We start from the raw sequence: 20465 nt of genomic DNA on the forward strand, positions 1-20465 counted from the left end.
AATACATACTTACCTCATTAACTTCAGCTACAAAATAGACCTGAATCATACCAAAGATATATAGTAATAACTATGTAAAGCATATTTATTTACCTTCGTTTTGTTAAACCACCTCATAAAAATATAGATTAATGATCTGCTTTAGAATGGTGTTTGTTAAATAAAATAAAAAACTTAAATGCTAAATACCTTTGCAGACCCATATTTGTTTTCCCTCCAAAATTATAGGATGAAGAGCAAAATATTTTTCCATGATTGTCTCCTGTTTTTCTTCTTTCCCAAATTTAGTTGTCACTAGCTTAAATATCTTTTGCACATCTTCTGCTTTGGGATTTGTAGGTAGCTTGCTTTTAAGAAGACATGAATCCAAAAAACTTATGAGGCTTCCCTTGATCTCATCCACTATTGCATTCACTATCTCTCCAACACCAGCAAAATGTCTTCCAACTTTGGCCCCAATAAATAATAGGATCAATGTATATTTAAGTACTGGAGCAAATTTTTTGAGCCAATTTGGTGGGAGATCCAATTCAACACCTATAGAACTCTTCACTTGATGACCTTTAGAAGTTCCTTCAGGCCATTCACACAAGTAGTGAAGTCTACCATGTGTTCCCAGTATTTTACTGTAATTTTTCCACATATTATTCTCATCAAGAATATATGGATATTTTGGGTAATCTGTCTCTAATTTCAATAATACTTGAAAACACGTTATATGGATTGCATTCACTTTATCCATGATAAACTTGAGTCCATTCTTGAGCTTGTTAACGCTTACTTCAATATCATTAAGTTTTGTATCTAACTTGTCAAAACGGTTCTCCATTTTATCAAACATCTTCTTAATATATCTGAGGATTGCATCAAGTTTTGGGTCTTCAATGTTTGGAAACTCAACAATATCTGATGATGCTTTGGGAATTGTGACTTCTCCAACCTCCTTATAGTCCTTCAAGAGTTCATGAAGTTCAACAAACTTATTCACCAGTTCATGTTTTTGCTCCTTAGGCATCAATAGCTTAGCCAAAGCATTCTCATCTGAGACCTTTAAATCATTATTCACATCCCAGCTCTCTGCTTCATGTGAATAATTCCAAGTGTGAGAGTATTCTAGACCTCTTTCTCTTGCTTCATATTTGACTTGCTTTAGTGGACAAACAACTGAAGCCCATAATTCTAATTTGTCCACCTTATTTAGTATCCTTCTCCATACATAACCACGTCTCATCACATTTTCTTCAATTTCCAAAGATGGGCAATCCTCCATACATACCCCAATAATGCAATTTCTAATTTTTTCCATCCATCCTTCAGCTTCCTTTTCTAAATCCAGCCTTGGTGTATTCTCTACCTCTTTTGGGTAGTAAATGATGACATCAACCCATTGCCTATCTTTCCAATTGTCTGTGTCTCCCCCAACTCTCACAATTATCTCGATAAGGTTTTTTTTCAAAGCCACCCATCCATTCCCAAGCCTGAAACCTTTCTTGCTTAATTTGTAAAGTTTAACTTGGATCTTTGTGAAAATACTTGCAGGAAACAATTTCAGCTCCTTGTCTTTGCATTCAAACCTCCTGCCCCAGTAGTTGTGGTTTTTTTGAGTGTTAATTGACAATAAATATCCTGAAGGTGAATAGTCTTCTTGCAATAGTGTTGGCATTATCAACTCTTTGGGCAAGTTATGCCAATTCCCATCCCATGTTTCATCCCAAGGCAATATCACTCCCATCTCATGGAGCACTCCAAGAATGTACTCCACTATTTTGTCTTGCTTCCCACATTGTTGCTTCAACTGATGTTTAACTCTATGTGTTTCCATTTTACTTTTGAGTTTGCTTGTCTCAGTATGTATGAAGAGTTGCACCACATCCCTCATAAACCATTGGACATCTAAGATGACAAATTGAGACACAATGTCGTCCTCTTCATGTCCCAAGCCAAAGTAAATTGCATCACCAGAATCATGTAGAAATTGCAAGACGAACTTGAGAACATTCTTGGAACTCCTGTGAGGCAAGAGAATTTTGCCAACTTTTTCTAGGGGTATGACCTTCTTGTGACTTGGATCTTGTACCAATTTCCTCTTTGCTTTGAGACATTCCCGTGGTATTTGTTGCTGGGCTGACAGCAGTTCCTCCAAGCAACTCCCCAACATGGTTTTTATCCCCCTTAAATCTTTCACTTGAGTGGCCACCACCTCAAAACAAAAGTCATTCCCAAACTCAAGTACTTGCCAATAGCCTTTGTCGGAGATTATTGCAGAAACCACCTCCTTTGGGTCAAAGTCGGGTTCTGGAGTGAAAAAGTTCAAGGCAATCAAGACCCTGGGCTTCCTTTTGGGTGAGGCTGATTGATGTGAAGCGATGAACCTCAGCCAGTAAACCAAATTCTGCTTGAAAACGTCACAATTGTCATCCTCCACCTTGCATACGATCAAGAAGAGATCCTTCTCACTTCCTCTGAGAAAGTACTGGTGGAAAGCATGGAACTCTTCCTGTCCAGCCAGGTCGCAAATGAGCAGCTTTTGTTTGGTGGTCGCATAGACAAGTGGTTGCAGCTCAATGCCTGCTGTTGAAGCATGCCTTTGGAGACATGATGGAAACCAAGACACTCTGCGGCAGAGGTTTTTTTTTATTGTGGTCTTTCCAACCCTGCTAGCACCACACAAGAAGAGCTTTGCTGTTGACGGGTTGTCAAAGTCTTTGAATGCACTCTGCTGGAAGATTGCATTCCGCTCTAAAAGACCAGAACACCTCTACTTGAAAGCTTCAGAAGCTTCGGAATCATTGCCTATATCAAGCTCTTCCACGAGGCTTTGGTAGTTTTCCTCCAAGGCAGCCAGAATTTGTCTTTTCTGTGCATCGCTATCAAGAAAAGGAGCCCTGAATCTGCGCACCTTGCATTTTGGATCCCCCAGCAACTGGCAAAGATCTTCCAGCTTTTCAATTTCTCCCTGACGTATTTCCAAGTCTTCAATGCTGCTTCCCAAAAGGCACCTCCATGGCAGTTCCGAGTGACATGACAAAGCTTTCAGATGCTTGCAGCTGGTGATAGCTTTCCAAAAGAGCTCCCCATTCGTGATTTTGCAATTGAATATAACCAAATGCTCCAGTTGGCTCTTCTCTATGCCCTCGGCAAACTCCAACGTTAACTCATCTTCTCCTCCCCATATTTCCAAATGGCGCAGCTTACAATGTGGACTTGAGAGGGCTGACCACAGACTGCTGTCACAGACCACTCCTCCTCCCTCGTTGCGAAAAGAAAGTTTAAGCTTGATCAGCTTGCAATTGGGATTTTGTAGCGCTTTGCCCAACCATCCACCACCATCACCTGGATAAAGTGTAACGCTGAGTTCCTCCAAGCCACACTTAGCGCTGCTCAGGGCCTCACCCAGGCCCGTTGCATTGCTCAGGTCCTCACTCTGTCCTTGGCAATTTAAAACTGACAGGCTGGTGCCCTCCTGAAGAGCCTTGCATACCCATGGCAACACTCCAGCATCACTATCCCATAGGGATAGTCTTTGCAGCGAACAGCTTGGACTCGTGAGTGCCTTGAAGAGTGCTTCACCTGCCTCCTCTGGAAACGGTGCCACCAGTTCTACTAGCTTATTGAAAATGCCATTCTGAAATGCCTGTTCCCACCCTTCCTTGCCAATGACGTTATCCAGGATGACTAACTCTTCCACCTTGCACTCCTGACTTGCCAGATCCCTACTCAATTTCCCAAATCCTTCCACTGTCATCCTGTTCCTAGTCAAGACGAGACGTTTCAAGTTGTTTCCTGGTTTCCTAAGGAGTTGGCTAAGGAGAGTCTCTGGGTTCCCAACCTTGTCCAACCTGAGCTCTGTCAAGCAGTCGAGCTGAGCAAAGGCCAACTCAAGCTCCTGAGGTGGTGTGAGGATGTCTTTGCCTCCTTGCCAACCTAGCCCTTTCCAGACTTTGAATTCCTCCGTCATCAGTAGCTTCGCAAACCTCTGTACCTCAATCTGGCCAATATCCTGTCCCTGCTGAGGAGGAGCAATGCCCTCTGCCACCCTTTGCATTCGATCACTGGGAATGCCCAACCTACAAGCGACCCTGGCAGCGAAGTGGATGAATCTGATGTCGAGCTGTGGTACCAAAGCGGCCTTGAGAATGTCAATGTGAGCAGCAGCAGCAGCAGACGAACTGCCATCACCAGGAGCATCTCCCACATCCAGAGCCCTGTCTAAACAGGGCGGATTTGAAATGCACCAGTTGAGCACACCAATCAGATCCTCCTCTGTGCCTCCAAACCTCTCGACGGTAGCACTCACCTCATCAACAAACTCACCTTTGGATGAGTGAAGCCTCTCCAAGATCTCCCCACAAAAAAACTGAATCGCATCGAAGTGCCGCTTGTTGTCCCGCTCCGCTGCGAGAGCCTCCTTGATCTCCTTGACAGAGTCACAGCCGATCCACACTCGTCGCTCCTCCTCCATGGAAGTTTGCCCTAGACCGAGTGATCATGAGTAAACTTCTCCCAGCTGTGGATAAGAAAGTAAGCACGAGTTAGTTTAGGGTTTAGAACAGATAAAATGGGGAAGAAGGGGAAAGGGAAAAGAGAAGATCGTCGCCACGACAAGGTGTTAGACGAGGATGATATCGATGCGATCTTGGTAAGCAATCTCTGGCCAAAGACTCTCAATTGTTTTCCTTTTTGTCAGGCTAAACTCCACGAGGAGGAAGCAGAAATTCATGTCGATGAGAATGTAGCAGCTCCTTCACCAATGCAATTGCTCTGTGCGTAAGAATTCGATTGAAATCTCCACTCTGGAAGCTCACATTCTCTAGACTTCTTTTCTTGCGTTTCAGGTGACTGTAAATCCAGTCAAGGACACTGAGCTGATCGTCTATGGAGGTGAATACTAACAACGGTGACAAGGTTTGTGGTTAGTTTCGCTACGGTGATTTGATCTTCGTGTTTGCTATGCTAGACTTTACGTTTATGGTGATCTCTACCGATACAACATCGAGAAGAACGAGTGGAAGCCTGTCACCAGTCCAAACTCTCCTCCCCCGAGGCGGTTGCGTGGAAAAACTGGCTCTTCAGTTTTGGTATCCAGGAATTCTCTTGATTTTGGCAGTGTAGGTGGTGAATTCGGTTTCATGACTATAAGGTGTGTTTCTAGCTGACTTACAAGAGAGTTCTTGCAGGATTTATGGAGACTGGATTTAAACACAAATATCTGGCGGGAGCAGCTTCAACTAAAAGGCTGTCCAGGTGCTCGTTCCGGACATAGATTGGTATGTATTGCGCTTCTAAACATAATCTTTATTTTTTTCTTTCTTGCCACAGAAACATAAACTTATTCTATTTGGTGGATTTTATGACACGCTGAGGGAAGAAAGGTCGGCTGTTTCAGCAGTGTAGATGTTTAGTATTGAATTTTTGACACAGGTACTTCAATAATCTTTAAGTGCTGGATTTAGACGATTATAAGGTTTGTTTCTGTCGCTCATCGTTCTTCCTTGTTTTTTAACAACTAAACTGATTTCCTTTTGCAGTGGCAAGAGATAAAACCCAAGCTTGGAGCTGCCTGGCCTTCAGCTGGAACTGGTTCTCAGCTTGCTGTTTATTTAGATGAGGTATTTGTCTACTAAAAGTATAGTTTTGCGTGTTGTGAACATTTTTTCTTTTCTAGATTTTCTTGTACGGTGGCTATTTCAAAGAGCCTGTGCTTGTTTTACATTCTCGTTTGGAGTTTTAGTTTTTCAATGTGTTTTGTGAAGGTGAAAAAATCCGGTATGGCTCCTGGCCAAGAGCAGGATTTTTGTCCACATCTTGTTTGGTGGTGTAGTTGATGCTGATGAGTACGGTTTCAATGCATGCGTTGGAAAAACTAATGTCTTTTGCAGGTGATTCCCTGCACAGCGTTTTTATGATCGAGATGTATATGCTTTCCAGATGGTTTGTATCTCGTCGATTTTTTAAAAATTATCTAAGCACCATCGCTCGCAGGTATCCTTTGGAGCAAAGAGCCTAAAGATTAAGGTATGGCAATCTGAGATTGTGTAGTGGTTAAGTGTGCATCCAAAGCAGAAGAAAGTGGTTGATCCAAATGTGGAAAATGCGTCTCAACGTTGAGCGTTCTGCTTGAAGGTTGTTGCCTTGTGGAAGAATGAATGCTGGAATGGTCGTTGGAAAGGATACTTTGTTTCTGTATGGAGGTATGAAAGAAGTCGGCAAAAAAAAAGTGACACGACGACCTTTCCTCGCTGGACCTTCGATGTGTGGAAGTGCATTATTGAGGTAGTATGATCGAGCCATCATCCAGCCTCATACTAATGTCTCAAGCAGGAAACACAAAGCGCGTGGATTGAAGCTAGTAAGGAGAAAGGCGAAACTGATGGTGACAACAGTGATGCTGGATCGATTAATAAAGGAAAAGACGAAGAGGACGATGACGAGGTAGTAAAAAAGAAGGATGTAAGAAAACTTGTCGGCTTCCTTTTGTATTCTAGGATGCAGTGGAGTCACTGTGAAGAGGCAGCTGCTATTCTTAGGGGCGAAGGCAAAAAGCTGACACAGAAAGCACGGAAATTAAATATCAATCCGAGCTGGGCCTGGCTGATTCCCAACAAACACTTTTGGTGAGTGCTGATAGTAGTTCATCTTCCTGTTTTGTTATTGATTTGTCTTTCAGCCTGGAGAAACGCTGAGAGATTTTTTCTCTTGGACGATCATGTATTGGCAAATGGCACCTTACGATCACACCCAACACACTGGAAAGGTGACAACGCAGGTTTTCTTTCGCTCGTTCTTCATGCTCTATGCATCTATCAGGAGCTCAGGAAGGATGGATTTGACTTGGCAAAGACACGCTACAGAGAACTTAAACCCGTCCTTGACAAGGTAAAGTGGTGTCTCAAGAAGGAATCCTCACAACAGCATTGTTTGATTTGCAGCTCGAGACTTGAAGCCGACCACAACGCCGAAGAGGAGGCTACCAAACCTTCCAAAGAGCGCAGCACGAAGAAACGATAAGGTCCGTGATCTCTGAAAGTTCTAGCTGAAAATTAAATGAATAGATTACAGTTATTCCCAGAGGTATGGTGAGTGCTTTCCTTTTCTAGAGGCAATGCCATTGACATGAAACCACTAGTATACAATCTCTGCGTCGCATCATCAATGGTGATAGAAGGTTAATTAATAACGACGATCCGAGTGCATGAAATGGATATCCAGGATAAAGTTTATATTTCCATGATTGCTCGCAGAGTGTATGGGCCTGAGATATCCCATGGCTCGCTTTCGGTTGCCTTTCGTAAAGTGCAGAGTGAACACTCTCTCTACGCGGTCCATAAACTTTACTACCTGCAGTGCATTGGAGCAATGAAATTCCATCAGCAAGACCCTCAAAGGAAAATTTCTTCACACCTTCCGACGTTGCAAAGTGGTAACTGCCAGACTCCAGTCACCTGAAAATTCAAAAAAACCTTTTTAGAAGTCTGCACTAATTTTCCATTTTCCATAAGTACCTTTTCATATTTCTTGCGGATCTTGACGAATGCCATCATGTTCAAGGAGCTGCCAAGTAAGTTTTCAACACTTTGAGAACATGGATCAATCGTATAGAGGTCATTCACCTGAAGTTTCTTAGGAGTCGAAGCCCACGATAAAATTCGACAAAGGCCGTCTGGAGCATCTTGGCTGCTCGCTGAACCTTTCCTTTGTTGCCGGGGCTCCCCTTCAAGCTCTGAGATTCGTCATCTACAACATGGCAGAGATCAAACGATTCCAAGTTAAGTGCCACAGAATTAGAGGCTGCTAGAACGAACCTTGCATAGCGATGAGCTCTTCCATTTGGATGTGAAGTTGCCGTGCTTGAGCATCGTACTCGTCTTCCTTGCATCTAAAAAAGTTGTCCACTTTGTTGAGCTGATCGTCAAGGCCGAAAAAGAAGCTCTTTTCGTGATCCGATCGAGTTCCAAACAGCTCCGTCTCGTAAAAATCCTCGCCATCTCCAATTCTCGTCTTGTGCACAACCTGATCATATTGAAGTGTTTTGTTTTGTCTTTACAGTCCAGACCATCATCACAAACCATGGACGTTTCCGAGGATATGGATTGTTCGCAGCAGCTGCTTAGAATGGCGCTGGGATTTTGCAGCAAGTTTTCAAGCTTGCTCTTGTCAACGGAGAAGACATTTGGATCGAACACCTTGTGCTGCTGGTTCTTGGTATGTAGGATCTGGGTTTTGATTCTCTTGACAACTTTCTTGAGCTGCTTGTAGTCGCAGTACTTCACCCGCCACTCTGGGACGAGCTGGCCCTCCAGCTGCTTCTGGAACTTCACCATGTCTGAAAGCTTGGATTACCTGAGGCGAACATCGTCAAGAAAACGATCAAGCAAGAGATGAAATACCTGGAGGAAATGGTGTCAAGTTCAGAATGCCTCTTCAAACTTTTCTGGCGCCTGTGCTCTGGAAGCACAGGAAGAACAGTGGCAGTGAGCATATGACGAGACAAATGGTGGCGTGGAATCATCAAATGCATTGTGCTGGGGAGGAGCACCACCAATTCTCACAAGAAAACAGCGCCTTAAGATCATCTCTGGAAAAAAGGGGGAAAGCCTTCGTTTCTCACCGACGCCAGCGAACAATTACATAAGAATACGTTATCCCGAGTGAAACTGACGCAGCAGAGTGCAAGAGGAGAGAAGAAGCAAGCGATCCATTGGCCTATGGAACTAAAAAAGGAAACAAAAGGACAGGGAATGCAGGGGAATCTACAGGAAAAGCTGTCGTAAGTTACACACTTACACACACTCTCACACACTTCAACTCTTTTCTTGTCAACACGAGTAATTTATGCGAGCGAAAGGGAATGAAAGAATCATTTGAGCATCTAAAGCATGGAAGGAAGCGAGGCACGATGATTCGTCCCTGCTTATTTTTTCGCCTATCGTTGGCTGTGTCTCCTACATTAGGACCAAAGGTCTTCCCGCATAACCATCAAGCCACGTTTCGTGGATTCGTAATGCACTCGCATAAGGCATGCCATCCTGTAAGAGAAGCAAAGCTGAATAACTCCACCAAGACAAAGCGATAAGAACGCCACCTCATATTGAAACACACGGCGGTTGTCAAGCGATAATTCAGCTCTTCGTCTGGAATGCACCAGCAAAAGAATAATGCATATGACTCAGAAAGAAGAACTTGACGTACCCGTTCGCTGCCACTTATCAAACTTGACAACCCAAGTAACGTCCCCAACCCCCATCAACCCACATACAGAAGTTCTTTCCCCTGGGAATACCGTGGAGGGGACGTAGAATCTCAACGCTTCTACGAAGATCGTCTTCTAGTTTCCACGGAGTGACCAGCGTTGAGTCAGGGGCCTGCCAGCCATTTCGTTGCTCAACCATCAAAAACTACTAAACACGAGGAACTTACCATTGGCCTTTTCAAGTGTTCAAACACCTCGTGGGAGCTTTCAACCTCGCCTCGTAACCATCTCACACTCCACGTCCGATCAACCCTTCGGTGTCCCCAGCAGTGAGCTGGCTCAGTAAGTCGGCATCCCTGGGCGAAACACAAGGATCAAACTTGAACTCTCGGATAGCTTGTAAGATTCCCGAAGCGCATCTTTCAGTGCCACGAAAGATCTTGGGATTGTCTTTGGCATTATCAAGGTACCACTACGTAAGATCTTCAAACGCATTCCCGACCTGAGATCGTCAGTGAGTGAGTGAGTGATCAATCGACTTCAAGAACTGAAACGTCTTTGACGTCCAGCGCCTCCTCCTGATTGAGCACCGAGATCCACGTCGCGCTCTCCTTGGCAGTTATCTTGTCTTGCAAGCACTTGGACTGCCTCACGAGCTTCCTGATCTTCCCGATATCCGGGGACATGTGTCGGATCACCGCAGTGAGAACTCCAACCTTCCACACCTTCTTGAGATCATGGGGCTTCTTATACGGATCCATCTTGCGGATCGATCGGAGTGGAAGTATTTCGAGCGCCCGCTGCCAAGAGGAGGGAATATTTCGGAGCGATTACCTCCAATTCGCCATGGAAAGCCGAGGATCGAATGGGAAAAGCGAGGAAGATCACGGGAAGCAGAGAGAAAGAAGGAAAAAGCTCGATTCAACGCGAGCCCCTTGTGTGATTACCTAGCTCCATCGATGCCCCGTCGACGCGCGCTGCGCTCGCCGATCGCGCCCGTGACACAGTGGCGCAGCGCCTTCAAATTCGACACATTGCCCGGGCAAGCGTCACAATCCCAATGCCGCCACCGCTGCGGGCGCTGCCAACGCGATCAACGAGAATCGATGCCCTAGCGCATCAAGATCCCCGCTTTGCTCGGCGAGAGAGAGAAGAGCAAAGGCGCAGCGCCCCTCGTCATAGCCAACTACTAGGTCATAGCTATCCATCTAAATGCCGTACAATTCCCCCCAGGTCGGGTTTATGACATGGAAGTCCACTGGCTTTTTGACACGTGGCACACCTACATCTGGATTTACAAGGACGCCCTTTTCAGCCCTTCGCTTACGGTCAATTTAGCTATCTGCCTCAAATTTAGCTAACCGGTTTGTTGCCAGATTTAGCAGCTCCCCGAATTTAAATCACTTTTGTCCAAGCTGCCAGTTTGTCGGAATCCAGTTTGGGTCATAAAATGGACCACTGGGGGACGCCGGGCTCGAACCCGGACCAGCGGATGCCGCGCCGCGCCGGACTCCGGCGGTCTCGTCGCCGGACTCGAACCCGCCACCGTACGCTCCACGCCTCCACCGCTACCATACGCCTCTCTCTAGTTTATTATACGCCTCCAATCCTTCCTCATGATCAACGAGACAACCAACCCCGCGTAGAGTACGTGGGGTACGACGTTTGAAACTCCATTCATTGGGTTTTGTTAAAGAGAATAAAAGACAGAACGCCACTGTAGCTAAACCTAGAAATCAAAAACTAAACTACATCGTGCCATTATTGGTTTGAGATGCAACACCTTTTACTCGGGCACCCTAGCGAATAATAGAATATTTTCTGCCGGAGAATATTCTGGAATCGGCCCGTGGTCCACATGATAGAGGGCAGTGACAAGAGGTTTTGGGCCCCCCTCAAAATGCTTATTTTTATTGTTCGCTGGGAGTCCATGTTCCCTCTTTAGCTCCCATGTGTGGCCTTTGTTTTTGTTGCCAGCCAAACAAACACACAGAAAGTTTGAAGGAGAGAGAGAGTGTGCAAAAATCTGAGAGGAGAGAAAGAAATGGCACCGGCTTTGATTGACTTTGCCGCGCTCCACTTCTTTGATCCCTCCATCTCCATCTCGTCCTTTTTCTTTTTCTACTCGGACTCGGACGATTCGATCCATCTCATGTTTCGCTCGAAGTCGATGGATCACTGCCCAATCACTCCATCACTTCTTGTCGACTGGAAAAGTCTTTAAATTCCTCTCGCTGATGCGATCAGCACGGCATTAGCCTGAGATCAAGGCCGCGGATCATCCAGCAAAGTCTAAGCTTTTTGCCAAGGATGTGACAAGCTAACGTGTTGTCCAGGCGCTTACAGGTTCCATTGTTTTTCCAATCACAATTCTTTTTCCTCCGGCGACCGGCACGAAAGTCGTCCGAAGCAACCCAAACTGGAAACAAGATACATGCCCAGTTTCTCGGACAGATTTCCTCAAGCCCGGCAGAACACGGAAGACGAAGAAATTCGTTAAAAAATCCACGAGCAAGCAGCAAGAGAGAGAGAGAGAGAGAGAGACATAAAAAACTTTGCCAAGCCCAAAGTCGTTGATGTTAAGCTAGGCCGTGCTTGAAGCGCGTGATGATGATCATGAAAGTTCCTGTCAAGATGCTCGGTGGATTCTCCGTGTCTCCAGCTAGAGACTTATCGACACACTATCTATCTGGTAATGTTTCAAAACGAGTAAACTAATCAGTGTTTGTTGGGAATGAATGTTTGTGCTGCTTGGCCACTTGCACTGCGGCGGCAGCAGAGGAGGATGTTTTGCGGCAACTATACCTGACTAAATCGAAGTACTTTAATTGCAATTTGCAAGATCACAAGTACTAGTCCTGAAGAAAAACAGCAAGATGTGCTTATAATCAAGGCATTCTTGCAACGCAAGTGGAAATTCACTATGTTTACCTGGGCTTTCCAAGGATGCTTCATCTGAATCGCATAGTGTCACCCTGCTGTATGAAAAAGACAAGAGAAAAATTCTTACTCACTAGAGTTTGTTAATTTTACTCTAGCTATTACAAATTTTCCATTGTTGATACTCACTGTAGCTTCATTCAACTCCACACTTTTTTACTTAATTAGAGATGTAAAGTTTTGTCTCATGTTCTAGAATTTTGTCTATAGTTACAAAACCACAAGCTTATCCATAAATGGATTGATATTACTATAAACAATTAAAGAAAACAACTTGAAAGACGATTAATAGGGTTGAAATATAGAGGGAAAGGGCTCATGAATAAAAATACATTTTATTTTTCAAATGCACTCATTTTTCCAATCGGTTAAAGGTCCTGGGATATTTGGGGTTAAGTGTTTCTGGGTTGGGTGACTTCCCGGGAATTTTAAATTCAAGAGTTTATAATTACTTCAGTGCAGAAGTATAATCTTAACTTCTCTCTCTTCCTTTCAGCTTCTTTTCTTTGCTTTTCAATATGTAGTGAGTGAAATGCTTTCACTCGTAAGTTTTTCATAAGTGAGTGAATAAAACTTGATTAACTTTTATAACCTACTTTTCCAAAGTTACATTTAAGATGGCCAAGTGAGCAGTGTGATGTGTTCTTACAACCAAGTGAATAGTTTTTTAACTTGTGCTAATCAAAGTTTGCTCATAGATATAATACAAAATAAGTGGGGATGCAATAAATTTATTCATTTCTCTTCTCGAGAAAAATCATTCTTTTACTTCTTGTTAAATATATAGTTTTTGATTGTGATGTTCTTCACTTTTTTTGAAGGGTATACTCCCTTAGCCAAAGATGCAATTGTTGATTCTATGTTATAGGTAAAAATTTGATAATTAGAATTGTTGCACGTTTCAATATTAATTTTGGGACCAACTTCTAAAGTTTTACCAAGATTATTTTAAATTAATAAGTTCAAAACTTTTTCTTGACAATCATGAGAAGTCAAAATATCACCAAGGTTAACTTTAACCATATAATATCCAATCTCATTACAACCAAAATGTGGCTTAGATTATTCAATGGCAATTCAAGAGCTGGTCCTCTTTAACAAGTTCCATATATAAATAATATAGTGATTTACCCTTTCTTTTTTTGTAAGTTATTGTTTAAAAAGAGTTTATTTTAAATTCACTTAAATCTTTCTCTTGAGAAACTACTTAGCTTGGCATAAAATCTTAGCAACCCAATACTAAATACTAGTCCAAAAATTTGAGAAAAACATATAAACCAGTATAGTAATGATAATTTGAAGCTTTTTCTTGCCAATTTACAAGGTATAATAAATGATTGAGATGTTGGTTCTCTAAACAAAGATGAGATAAAGATTGGGAGTGATCTTAGGCAAACATCTCTAAGCCAAACTTCTTCATTTGGCTCATAAACTTGGTTGAGTTTGCAAAGGTTTCGATAAAGTTTATTTTTGAATTTTTGCATGTCATAAATGCTTATCAAGGCAATGTAAATAGGAGTATACTATAATTATGGCTTGTCATTTTTGTTATGGTGGTGGTGATTGCAACTATCACCATGCTTTCAACATCTTTATAAATGATTAATTTTTTTTTACTTTAGGATCATCTAAAGGAGTCTCACTTATAATTTCTATAGGCCCTGATATTAATTTGGGTGTTTCCTAACTTTAAGATGTGTTTTTGTAACCACATCAACTTTGTACTTGGTCTAAATGCTCTATGTGTCTAGTTCCACTTTTGGATACCCAAATGACTAGATAACTTTTTATGAAGTCCAAATTTAAAAACTTATATTGGTATTAGAAAAGTGTAAGGTGTGACTCTATTAGTTGATTAAAAAAATCACACCACATGTTAAGATTGATATTTAATAGGTTTAGTTTACTCTAATTTCAACTCGAGGGGTAAGGTGTTAAAAGAGTAAGGCTCTTAGAAGAGCCCTACTCTTGCAAAAAAACATGATGGATTATAAACAACCAAAGATAATAACTTAAAAAATTATTAATATTATTTTAAATATAGAAATGTACTCTTTGTTCCAATTAGTTGTAAGTATTAGGTTATTTGAGATTAAGCATCTTTAAATAGTATTGGGTTAGATGACCTTCTAGAAAGCCCAAATTCAGGAGATTATAGTGCCATAAATAATATAAGTTAATGTTTGTAAAGAAACTAGCAAGAAAGAAAACAATTTAAAATTAAACAACCTTTTAAAAATGAAATATTTACTAGAATGTTCAAAATAAGTATTTAGAAAGCATTTTTATTAGAGCTACTCTCAAGTAATACTTGATGTGTTGCAAATGATTTCATAGTAAAAAATATCTTTATACTTCATTTTTAAAATAATAATTAGTGGTGTTTAATACATATTTTGTATTTTCTAAACAATATCTAGAGACACTCAAAAACCTTTTGCTGTTAAATTATTGTCATTCAAGCACTTGTTTACAATAGTTAAAACACAATACAATGTTTGGTTTTATGGGATGGTAAATATATGTAATTGAGGAGAGTAAACAGATTTCTATATAGACTTTAGTAAGTAAATGGAATTGTGAACAATGACAATTTTCATAAGTCTTTAAACTGTAGTTTGTAACATATTTTAGCTAAATATTAATTTAAAAAATAAGTTGAAGTTGGTAAAGATAATATAAAGTTATCTCCTACAGTATGTGATGATAAATAACAATTAAGCATTTGTATTTAGTTTTGAAATGCATTACCTCAAAAGGTTTATTAATAATAATTAACTTTATTCCTAGAATTGTTTTACCAAAGATGCCAAAATGAAAAAATGCCACTAACATGAGATCATCTGAGTAGCTTTTCTTTAAAGCATTCAATACTAAAACATCAGAATAAATATAAAAATTATTTTATAGCAATATGCAAAGATACCTCATCGACTTATATCAAGAAATGTAGCATAATCATAGTAAAAATGCCCTACATAGTCTTTGTTAAATAAAACTAAAATCATAGTTATATTTGAATGTAAAATAGCTTTGTAAATCTATACTGTTTTATAATCCAAGGTTATAGGATGGATATTAAAATATTTGGCCATGATTGTCTTTTGATCAATTTCTTTCACAATTTTAGTCTTCTTATCAAAATATGATTAATATGACATCATTTGACTAGCTTTTCCTTCACTTGAATTATTAAACATTCAACACTGAAATAAACTTGGAACATTAGAATAAACATGAAATAATATTTTAAAGCAATAATGCAAATTTACCTCATTGACTTCTATTACAAAATATAGCCCAATCATTCCAAAGACATATAGCAATAACTTTATAAAGCATATTTATTTACTTTCATCTTGCCAAATCATCTCGTAAAAATATAGATTGATGATCTGATTTAGAATGGTTTTTGTTAGATAAAACCAAAAACTTAAATGTTAAATACCTTTGTAGACCCATATTTTTCTTTCATCCAGGATTATGGGATGAAAAACAAAACATATGATTAATGATTTACTTTAAATACCCTACATAGCTTCTGTTAGATAAAACTAAAAGTATGGATACATTTCAATATAAAATACCTTTGTAAATATATATTGTTTTATCATCTAAATTATAAGATAAAAAATAAATTATTTGGTAGTTTTTCCTTCATTTAAAGCATTAAAAATTCAACACTGAAATGAACTTGAAACATTAGAATAAACAGGAAAGAATAATTTGGAGTTATAATGCAAACTTACCTCCTTAACTTCTGCTATAAAAAATACCCCAATCATACCAAAGACATATAGTAATAACTATATAAAGCATGTTTATTTACCTTTGTTTTACTAAACCACCTCATAAAAATTTAGATTGATGATCTGCTTTAAAATGGTGTTTGTTAGAAAAAACTAAAAACTTAAATATTAAATACCTTTGCAGACCCATATTTTTCTTCCCTCTAAGATTGTGGGATGAAGAGCAAAATGTTTTTCCATGATTGTCTCCTGTTTTTCTTCTTTCCCAATTGTAGTTGTCACTAGCTTAAATATCTCTTGCACATCTTCTGCTTTGGGATTTGTAGTTAACTTATTTTTGAGAAGACATGAATCCAAAAAGCTTATGAGGCTTCCCTTGATCTCATCCACCATTGCATTCATTATTTCTCCAACACCAGCAAAATGTCCTCCAACTTTAGCCCCAATAAATAATAGGATCAATGTATGTTTAAATATTGGAGCAAATTTCTTGAGCCAGTTTGGTGGGAGATCCAATTCAACACCTACAGAACTCTTCACTTGATGACCTTTAAAAGTTCCTTGAGGCCATTCACACAAGTAGTGAAGTTTAACATGTGTTCCCAATATTTTGCTGTAATTTTTCCACCTATTATTCTCATCAAGAATATATGGATATTTTGGGCAATCTGTCTCCAATTTCAATAATACTTGAAAACACGTTGTATGGATTGCATTCACTTTATCCATGATAGACTTGAGTCCATTCTTGAGCTCGTTAAGGCTTACTTCAATGTTATCAAGTTTTGTATCCAACTTGTCAAACCGATTCTCCATTTTATCAAACTTCTTATCAAAATATCTAAAAATTGCATCGAGTTTTGGGTCTTCAATGTTTGGAAACTCAACAACATTTAATGATGCTTTGGGAATTGTGACTTCTCCAACCTCCTCATAGTCCTTTAAGAGTTCATGAAGCTCAACAAACTTATTCACCACTTCATATTTTTGCTCATTAGGCATCAATAACTTGGCCAAAGCATTCTCATCTGAGACCTTCAAATCGTTAATCACATCCCAACTCTCTGCTTCATGTGAATCATTCCAAGTGTGAGAGTAGTCTAGACCGCTTTCTCTTGCTTCACATTTGACTTTCTTTAGTGGATAAATAACTGCATCCCATGATTTTGGTTTGCCCACATTATTTAGTATCCTTCTCCACACATAACCACGTCTCATCACATTTTCTTCAATTTCCAAAAATGGGCAATCCTCTATACATACCCCAATAATGCAATTTCTAATTTTTTCCATCCATCCTTCAGCTTCTTTTTCCAAATCCGGCCTTGGTGCATTCTCTACCTTTTTTGGGTAGTAGATGATGACATCAACCCATTGCCTATCTTTCCAATTGTCTGTGTCTCCCCCAACTCTAACAATTGTCTTGATAAGGTTTTCTTTCAAAGCCACCCATCCATTCCCAGGCCTAAAACCTTTCTTGCTTAATTTGTGAAGTTTAACTTGGATCTTTGTGAAAATACTTGCAGGAAACAATTTCAAGTCCTTGTCTTTGCATTCAAACCTCCTGCCCCAGTAGTTGTGGTTTTTTTGAGTGTCAATTGGCACTGAGGGTGACAATAAATATTCTGGAGGTGAATATTCTTCTTGCAATAATGTTGGCATTATCGGCTCTTTGGGCAAGTTATGCCAATTCCCATCCCATTTATCATCCCAAGGCAATATCACTCCCATCTCATGGAGCACTCCAAGAATGTACTCCACTATTTTGTCTTGGTTCCCACATTGTTGCTTCAACTGATGTTTAACTCTGTGTGTTTCCATTTGACTTTTGAATTTGCTTGTCTCAGTATGTATGAAGAGTTGCACCACATCCCTCATAAACCATTGGACATCTAAGATGACAAATTGAGACACAATGTCGTCCTCTTCATGTCCCAAGCCAAAGTAAATTGCATCACCAGAATCATGTAGAAATTGCAAGACGAATTTGAGAACATTCTTGGAACTCCTGTGAGGCAAGAGAATTTTGCCAACTTTTTCTAGGGGTATGACCTTCTTGTGACTTGGATCTTGTACCAATTTCCTCTTTGCTTTGAGACATTCCCGTGGTATTTGTTGCTGGGCTGACAGCAGTTCCTCCAAGCAACTCCCCAACATGGTTTTTATCCCCCTTAAATCTTTCACTTGAGTGGCCACCACCTCAAAACAAAAGTCATTCCCAAACTCAAGTACTTGCCAATAGCCTTTGTCGGAGATTATTGCAGAAACCACCTCCTTTGGGTCAAAGTCGGGTTCTGGAGTGAAAAAGTTCAAGGCAATCAAGACCCTGGGCTTCCTTTTGGGTGAGGCTGATTGATGTGAAGCGATGAACCTCAGCCAGTAAACCAAATTCTGCTTGAAAACGTCACAATTGTCATCCTCCACCTTGCATACGATCAAGAAGAGATCCTTCTCACTTCCTCTGAGAAAGTACTGGTGGAAAGCATGGAACTCTTCCTGTCCAGCCAGGTCGCAAATGAGCAGCTTTTGTTTGGTGGTCGCATAGACAAGTGGTTGCAGCTCAATGCCTGCTGTTGAAGCATGCCTTTGGAGACATGATGGAAACCAAGACACTCTGCGGCAGAGGTTGTTTTTTATTGTGGTCTTTCCAACCCTGCTATCACCACACAAGAAGAGTTTTGCTGTTGATGGGTTGTCAAAGTCCTTGAATGCACTCTTCTGGAAGATTGCATTCCGCTCTAAAAGACCAGAACACCTCTGCTTGAAAGCTTCAGAAGCTTCGGAATCACTGCCTATATCAAGCTCTTCCACGAGGCTTTGGTAGTTTTCCTCCAGGGCAGCCAGAATTTGTCTTTTCTGTGCATCACTATCAAGAAAACGAGCCCTGAATCTGCGCACCTTGCATTTTGGATCCCCCAGCAACTGGCAAAGCTCTTCCAGCTTTTCAATTTCTTCCTGACGTATTTCCAAGTCTTCAATGCTGCTTCCCAAAAGGCACCTCCATGGCAGCTCCGACTCACATGACAAAGCTTTCAGAGACTTGCAGCTGGTGATAGCTTTCCAAAAGGGCTCCCCATTCGTGATTTTGCAGCTCCATATACCCAAATGCTCCAGTTGGCTCTTCTCTATGCCCTCGGCAAACTCCAACGGTAACTCTGTCCTGCTACCCCATATTTTCAAATGGCGCAGCTTACAATGTGGACTTGAGAGAGCTGACCACAGACTGCTGTCACAGACCATTCCTCCTCCCTCGTTGAACCAATCAAGGTCAAGGTTGAGCTTGATCAGCTTGCAATTGGGATTTTGTAGCGCTCTGCCCAACCATCCACCACCATCACCTGGATAAAGTCTAACGCAGAGTTCCTCCAAGCCACACTTAGCGCTGCACAGGGCCTCACCCAGGCCCGTTGCATTGCTCAGGTCCTCACTCTGTCTCATTTCTCGGCAATCTAAAACTGACAGGCTGGTGCCCTCCTGAAGAGCCTTGCATACCCATGGCAACACTCCAGCATCAGTACCCCAAAATAGGTATAGTCTTTGCAGCGAACAGTTTGGACTCGTGAGTGCCTTGAAGAGTGCTTCACCTGCCTCCTCTGGAAACGAATATGCCTCCAGTGCCACTAGCTTATTGAAAATGCCATTCTGAAATGCCTGTTCCCACCCTTCCTTGTCAATGTCCTTATCTTCGATGACTAACTCTTCCACCTTGCACTCCTGACTTGCCAGATCCCTACTCAATTTCCCAAATCCTTCCACTGTCATCCTGTTCCCCCGCAATTCGAGACGTTTCAAGTTGTTTCCTGCTTTCCTAAGGAGTTGGCTAAGGAGAGTCTCTGGGTTCCCAACCTTGTCCAACCAGAGCTCTGTCAAGCAGTCGAGCTGAGCAAAGGCCAACTCAAGCTCCTGAGGTGGTGTGAGGATGTCTTTGCCTCCCCAACGGAAATCTAGGCCTTTCAAGACTTTGAATTCCTCTGTCATCATCAGTAGCTTTGCAAACCTCTGCACCTCAATCTGGCCAATGTCCTGTCCCTGCTGAGGAGGAGCAATGCCCTCTGCCACCCTTTGCATCCGATCACTGGGAATGCCCAACCTACAAGCGACCCTGGCAGCGAAGTTGATGAATCTGATGTCGAGCTGTGGTACCAAAGCGGCCTTGAGAATGTCAATGTGAGCAGCAGCAGCAGACGAACTGCCATCACCAGGAGCATCTCCCACATCCAGAGCCACGTCTAAACTGGGTGGATTTGAAATGCACCAGTTGAGCACACAAATCAGATCCTCCTCTGTGCCTCCAAACCTCTCGACGGCAGCATTCACCTTATCAACAAACTCACCTTTGGATGGGACAAGCTCCCACATGTGCCCACAAGGAAACGCAATCGCATTGAAGTGCCGCTTGTTGTCCCGCTTCGCTGCGAGAGCCTCCTTGATCTCCTTGACAGAGAAACAGTAGATCCACTCTCGTCGCTCCTCCTCCATGGAAGTTTGCCCTGGATCGAAGGGGCAGTGGAGAGCACGAGTAAACTTGTAAAAGTGAACCTTGCCAGCAGTGGAAGCAAAGCACTAAAGCAAAGCATATGCCAGCT

The 20465-nt window shown here is 41.5% G+C and overlaps 3 protein-coding genes, 1 long non-coding RNA gene and 1 pseudogene across 4 annotated transcripts; 2 read left to right on the forward strand and 3 right to left on the reverse strand.

The window, feature by feature from the left end:
- Nucleotides 1–76: 76 nt before the first annotated feature.
- On the reverse strand, nt 77–4462 carry LOC9647373. The gene is made up of 3 exons (XM_024685062.1): nt 2900–4462; nt 190–2758; nt 77–136 (listed from the first exon to the last, which is right to left on the reverse strand). Exons 1-3 carry the CDS (start codon nt 4460–4462, stop codon nt 129–131), a joined length of 4140 nt encoding a protein of 1379 aa, XP_024540830.1. The 3' UTR covers nt 77–128.
- A 65-nt stretch (nt 4463–4527) lies between these two features.
- LOC9647374 lies at nt 4528–6924 on the forward strand (annotated as a pseudogene).
- Nucleotides 6925–6937: 13 nt separating this feature from the next.
- On the forward strand, nt 6938–7202 carry LOC112349803. Its single transcript, XR_002993523.1, has 2 exons — nt 6938–7009; nt 7060–7202. It is a non-coding gene; the product is annotated as an uncharacterized LOC112349803 (long non-coding RNA).
- On the reverse strand, nt 7008–10384 carry LOC9647036 (phosphate transporter PHO1-1). The gene is made up of 10 exons (XM_024684892.1): nt 9418–10384; nt 9190–9362; nt 9083–9131; nt 8388–9026; nt 8067–8340; nt 7803–8010; nt 7611–7734; nt 7503–7551; nt 7402–7442; nt 7008–7338 (listed from the first exon to the last, which is right to left on the reverse strand). Exons 5-10 carry the CDS (start codon nt 8319–8321, stop codon nt 7335–7337), a joined length of 681 nt encoding a protein of 226 aa, XP_024540660.1. The 5' UTR covers nt 8322–8340; nt 8388–9026; nt 9083–9131; nt 9190–9362; nt 9418–10384; the 3' UTR covers nt 7008–7334.
- A 4843-nt stretch (nt 10385–15227) lies between these two features.
- On the reverse strand, nt 15228–20433 carry LOC9647375 (protein TORNADO 1). Its single transcript, XM_002980122.2, has 6 exons — nt 16056–20433; nt 15880–16002; nt 15718–15813; nt 15579–15660; nt 15403–15525; nt 15228–15336 (listed from the first exon to the last, which is right to left on the reverse strand). Exons 1-2 carry the CDS (start codon nt 20356–20358, stop codon nt 15980–15982), a joined length of 4326 nt encoding a protein of 1441 aa, XP_002980168.1. The 5' UTR covers nt 20359–20433; the 3' UTR covers nt 15228–15336; nt 15403–15525; nt 15579–15660; nt 15718–15813; nt 15880–15979.
- Between the last annotated feature and the right edge of the window lie 32 nt (nt 20434–20465).

This window comes from Selaginella moellendorffii, unplaced genomic scaffold, assembly GCF_000143415.4.
Source record: "Selaginella moellendorffii unplaced genomic scaffold, v1.0 SELMOscaffold_43, whole genome shotgun sequence".
NCBI classification, from domain to species: Eukaryota; Viridiplantae; Streptophyta; class Lycopodiopsida; order Selaginellales; family Selaginellaceae; genus Selaginella; species Selaginella moellendorffii.

Excerpts from the sequence above, each read along its gene's own strand:
- LOC9647375 (XM_002980122.2), bottom strand. The coding sequence starts at position 20,358 with ATGGAGGAGGAGCGACGAGAGTGGATCTACTGTTTCTCTGTCAAGGAG. Across the intron at positions 16,003-16,055 it reads AAAAATATGGGTCTGCAAAG|ATCATCAATCTAAATTTTTA; the intron begins GTATTTAATATT and ends ATTTTAAAGCAG.
- LOC9647373 (XM_024685062.1), bottom strand. The coding sequence starts at position 4,462 with ATGGAGGAGGAGCGACGAGTGTGGATCGGCTGTGACTCTGTCAAGGAG. Across the intron at positions 2,759-2,899 it reads TGGGGGATCCAAAATGCAAG|AGGTGTTCTGGTCTTTTAGA; the intron begins GTGCGCAGATTC and ends GCTTTCAAGTAG.
- LOC9647036 (XM_024684892.1), bottom strand. The coding sequence starts at position 8,321 with ATGGTGAAGTTCCAGAAGCAGCTGGAGGGCCAGCTCGTCCCAGAGTGG. Across the intron at positions 7,552-7,610 it reads CGACTCCTAAGAAACTTCAG|CTCCTTGAACATGATGGCAT; the intron begins GTGAATGACCTC and ends CTTACTTGGCAG. Across the intron at positions 7,443-7,502 it reads TCCGCAAGAAATATGAAAAG|GTGACTGGAGTCTGGCAGTT; the intron begins GTACTTATGGAA and ends TTGAATTTTCAG.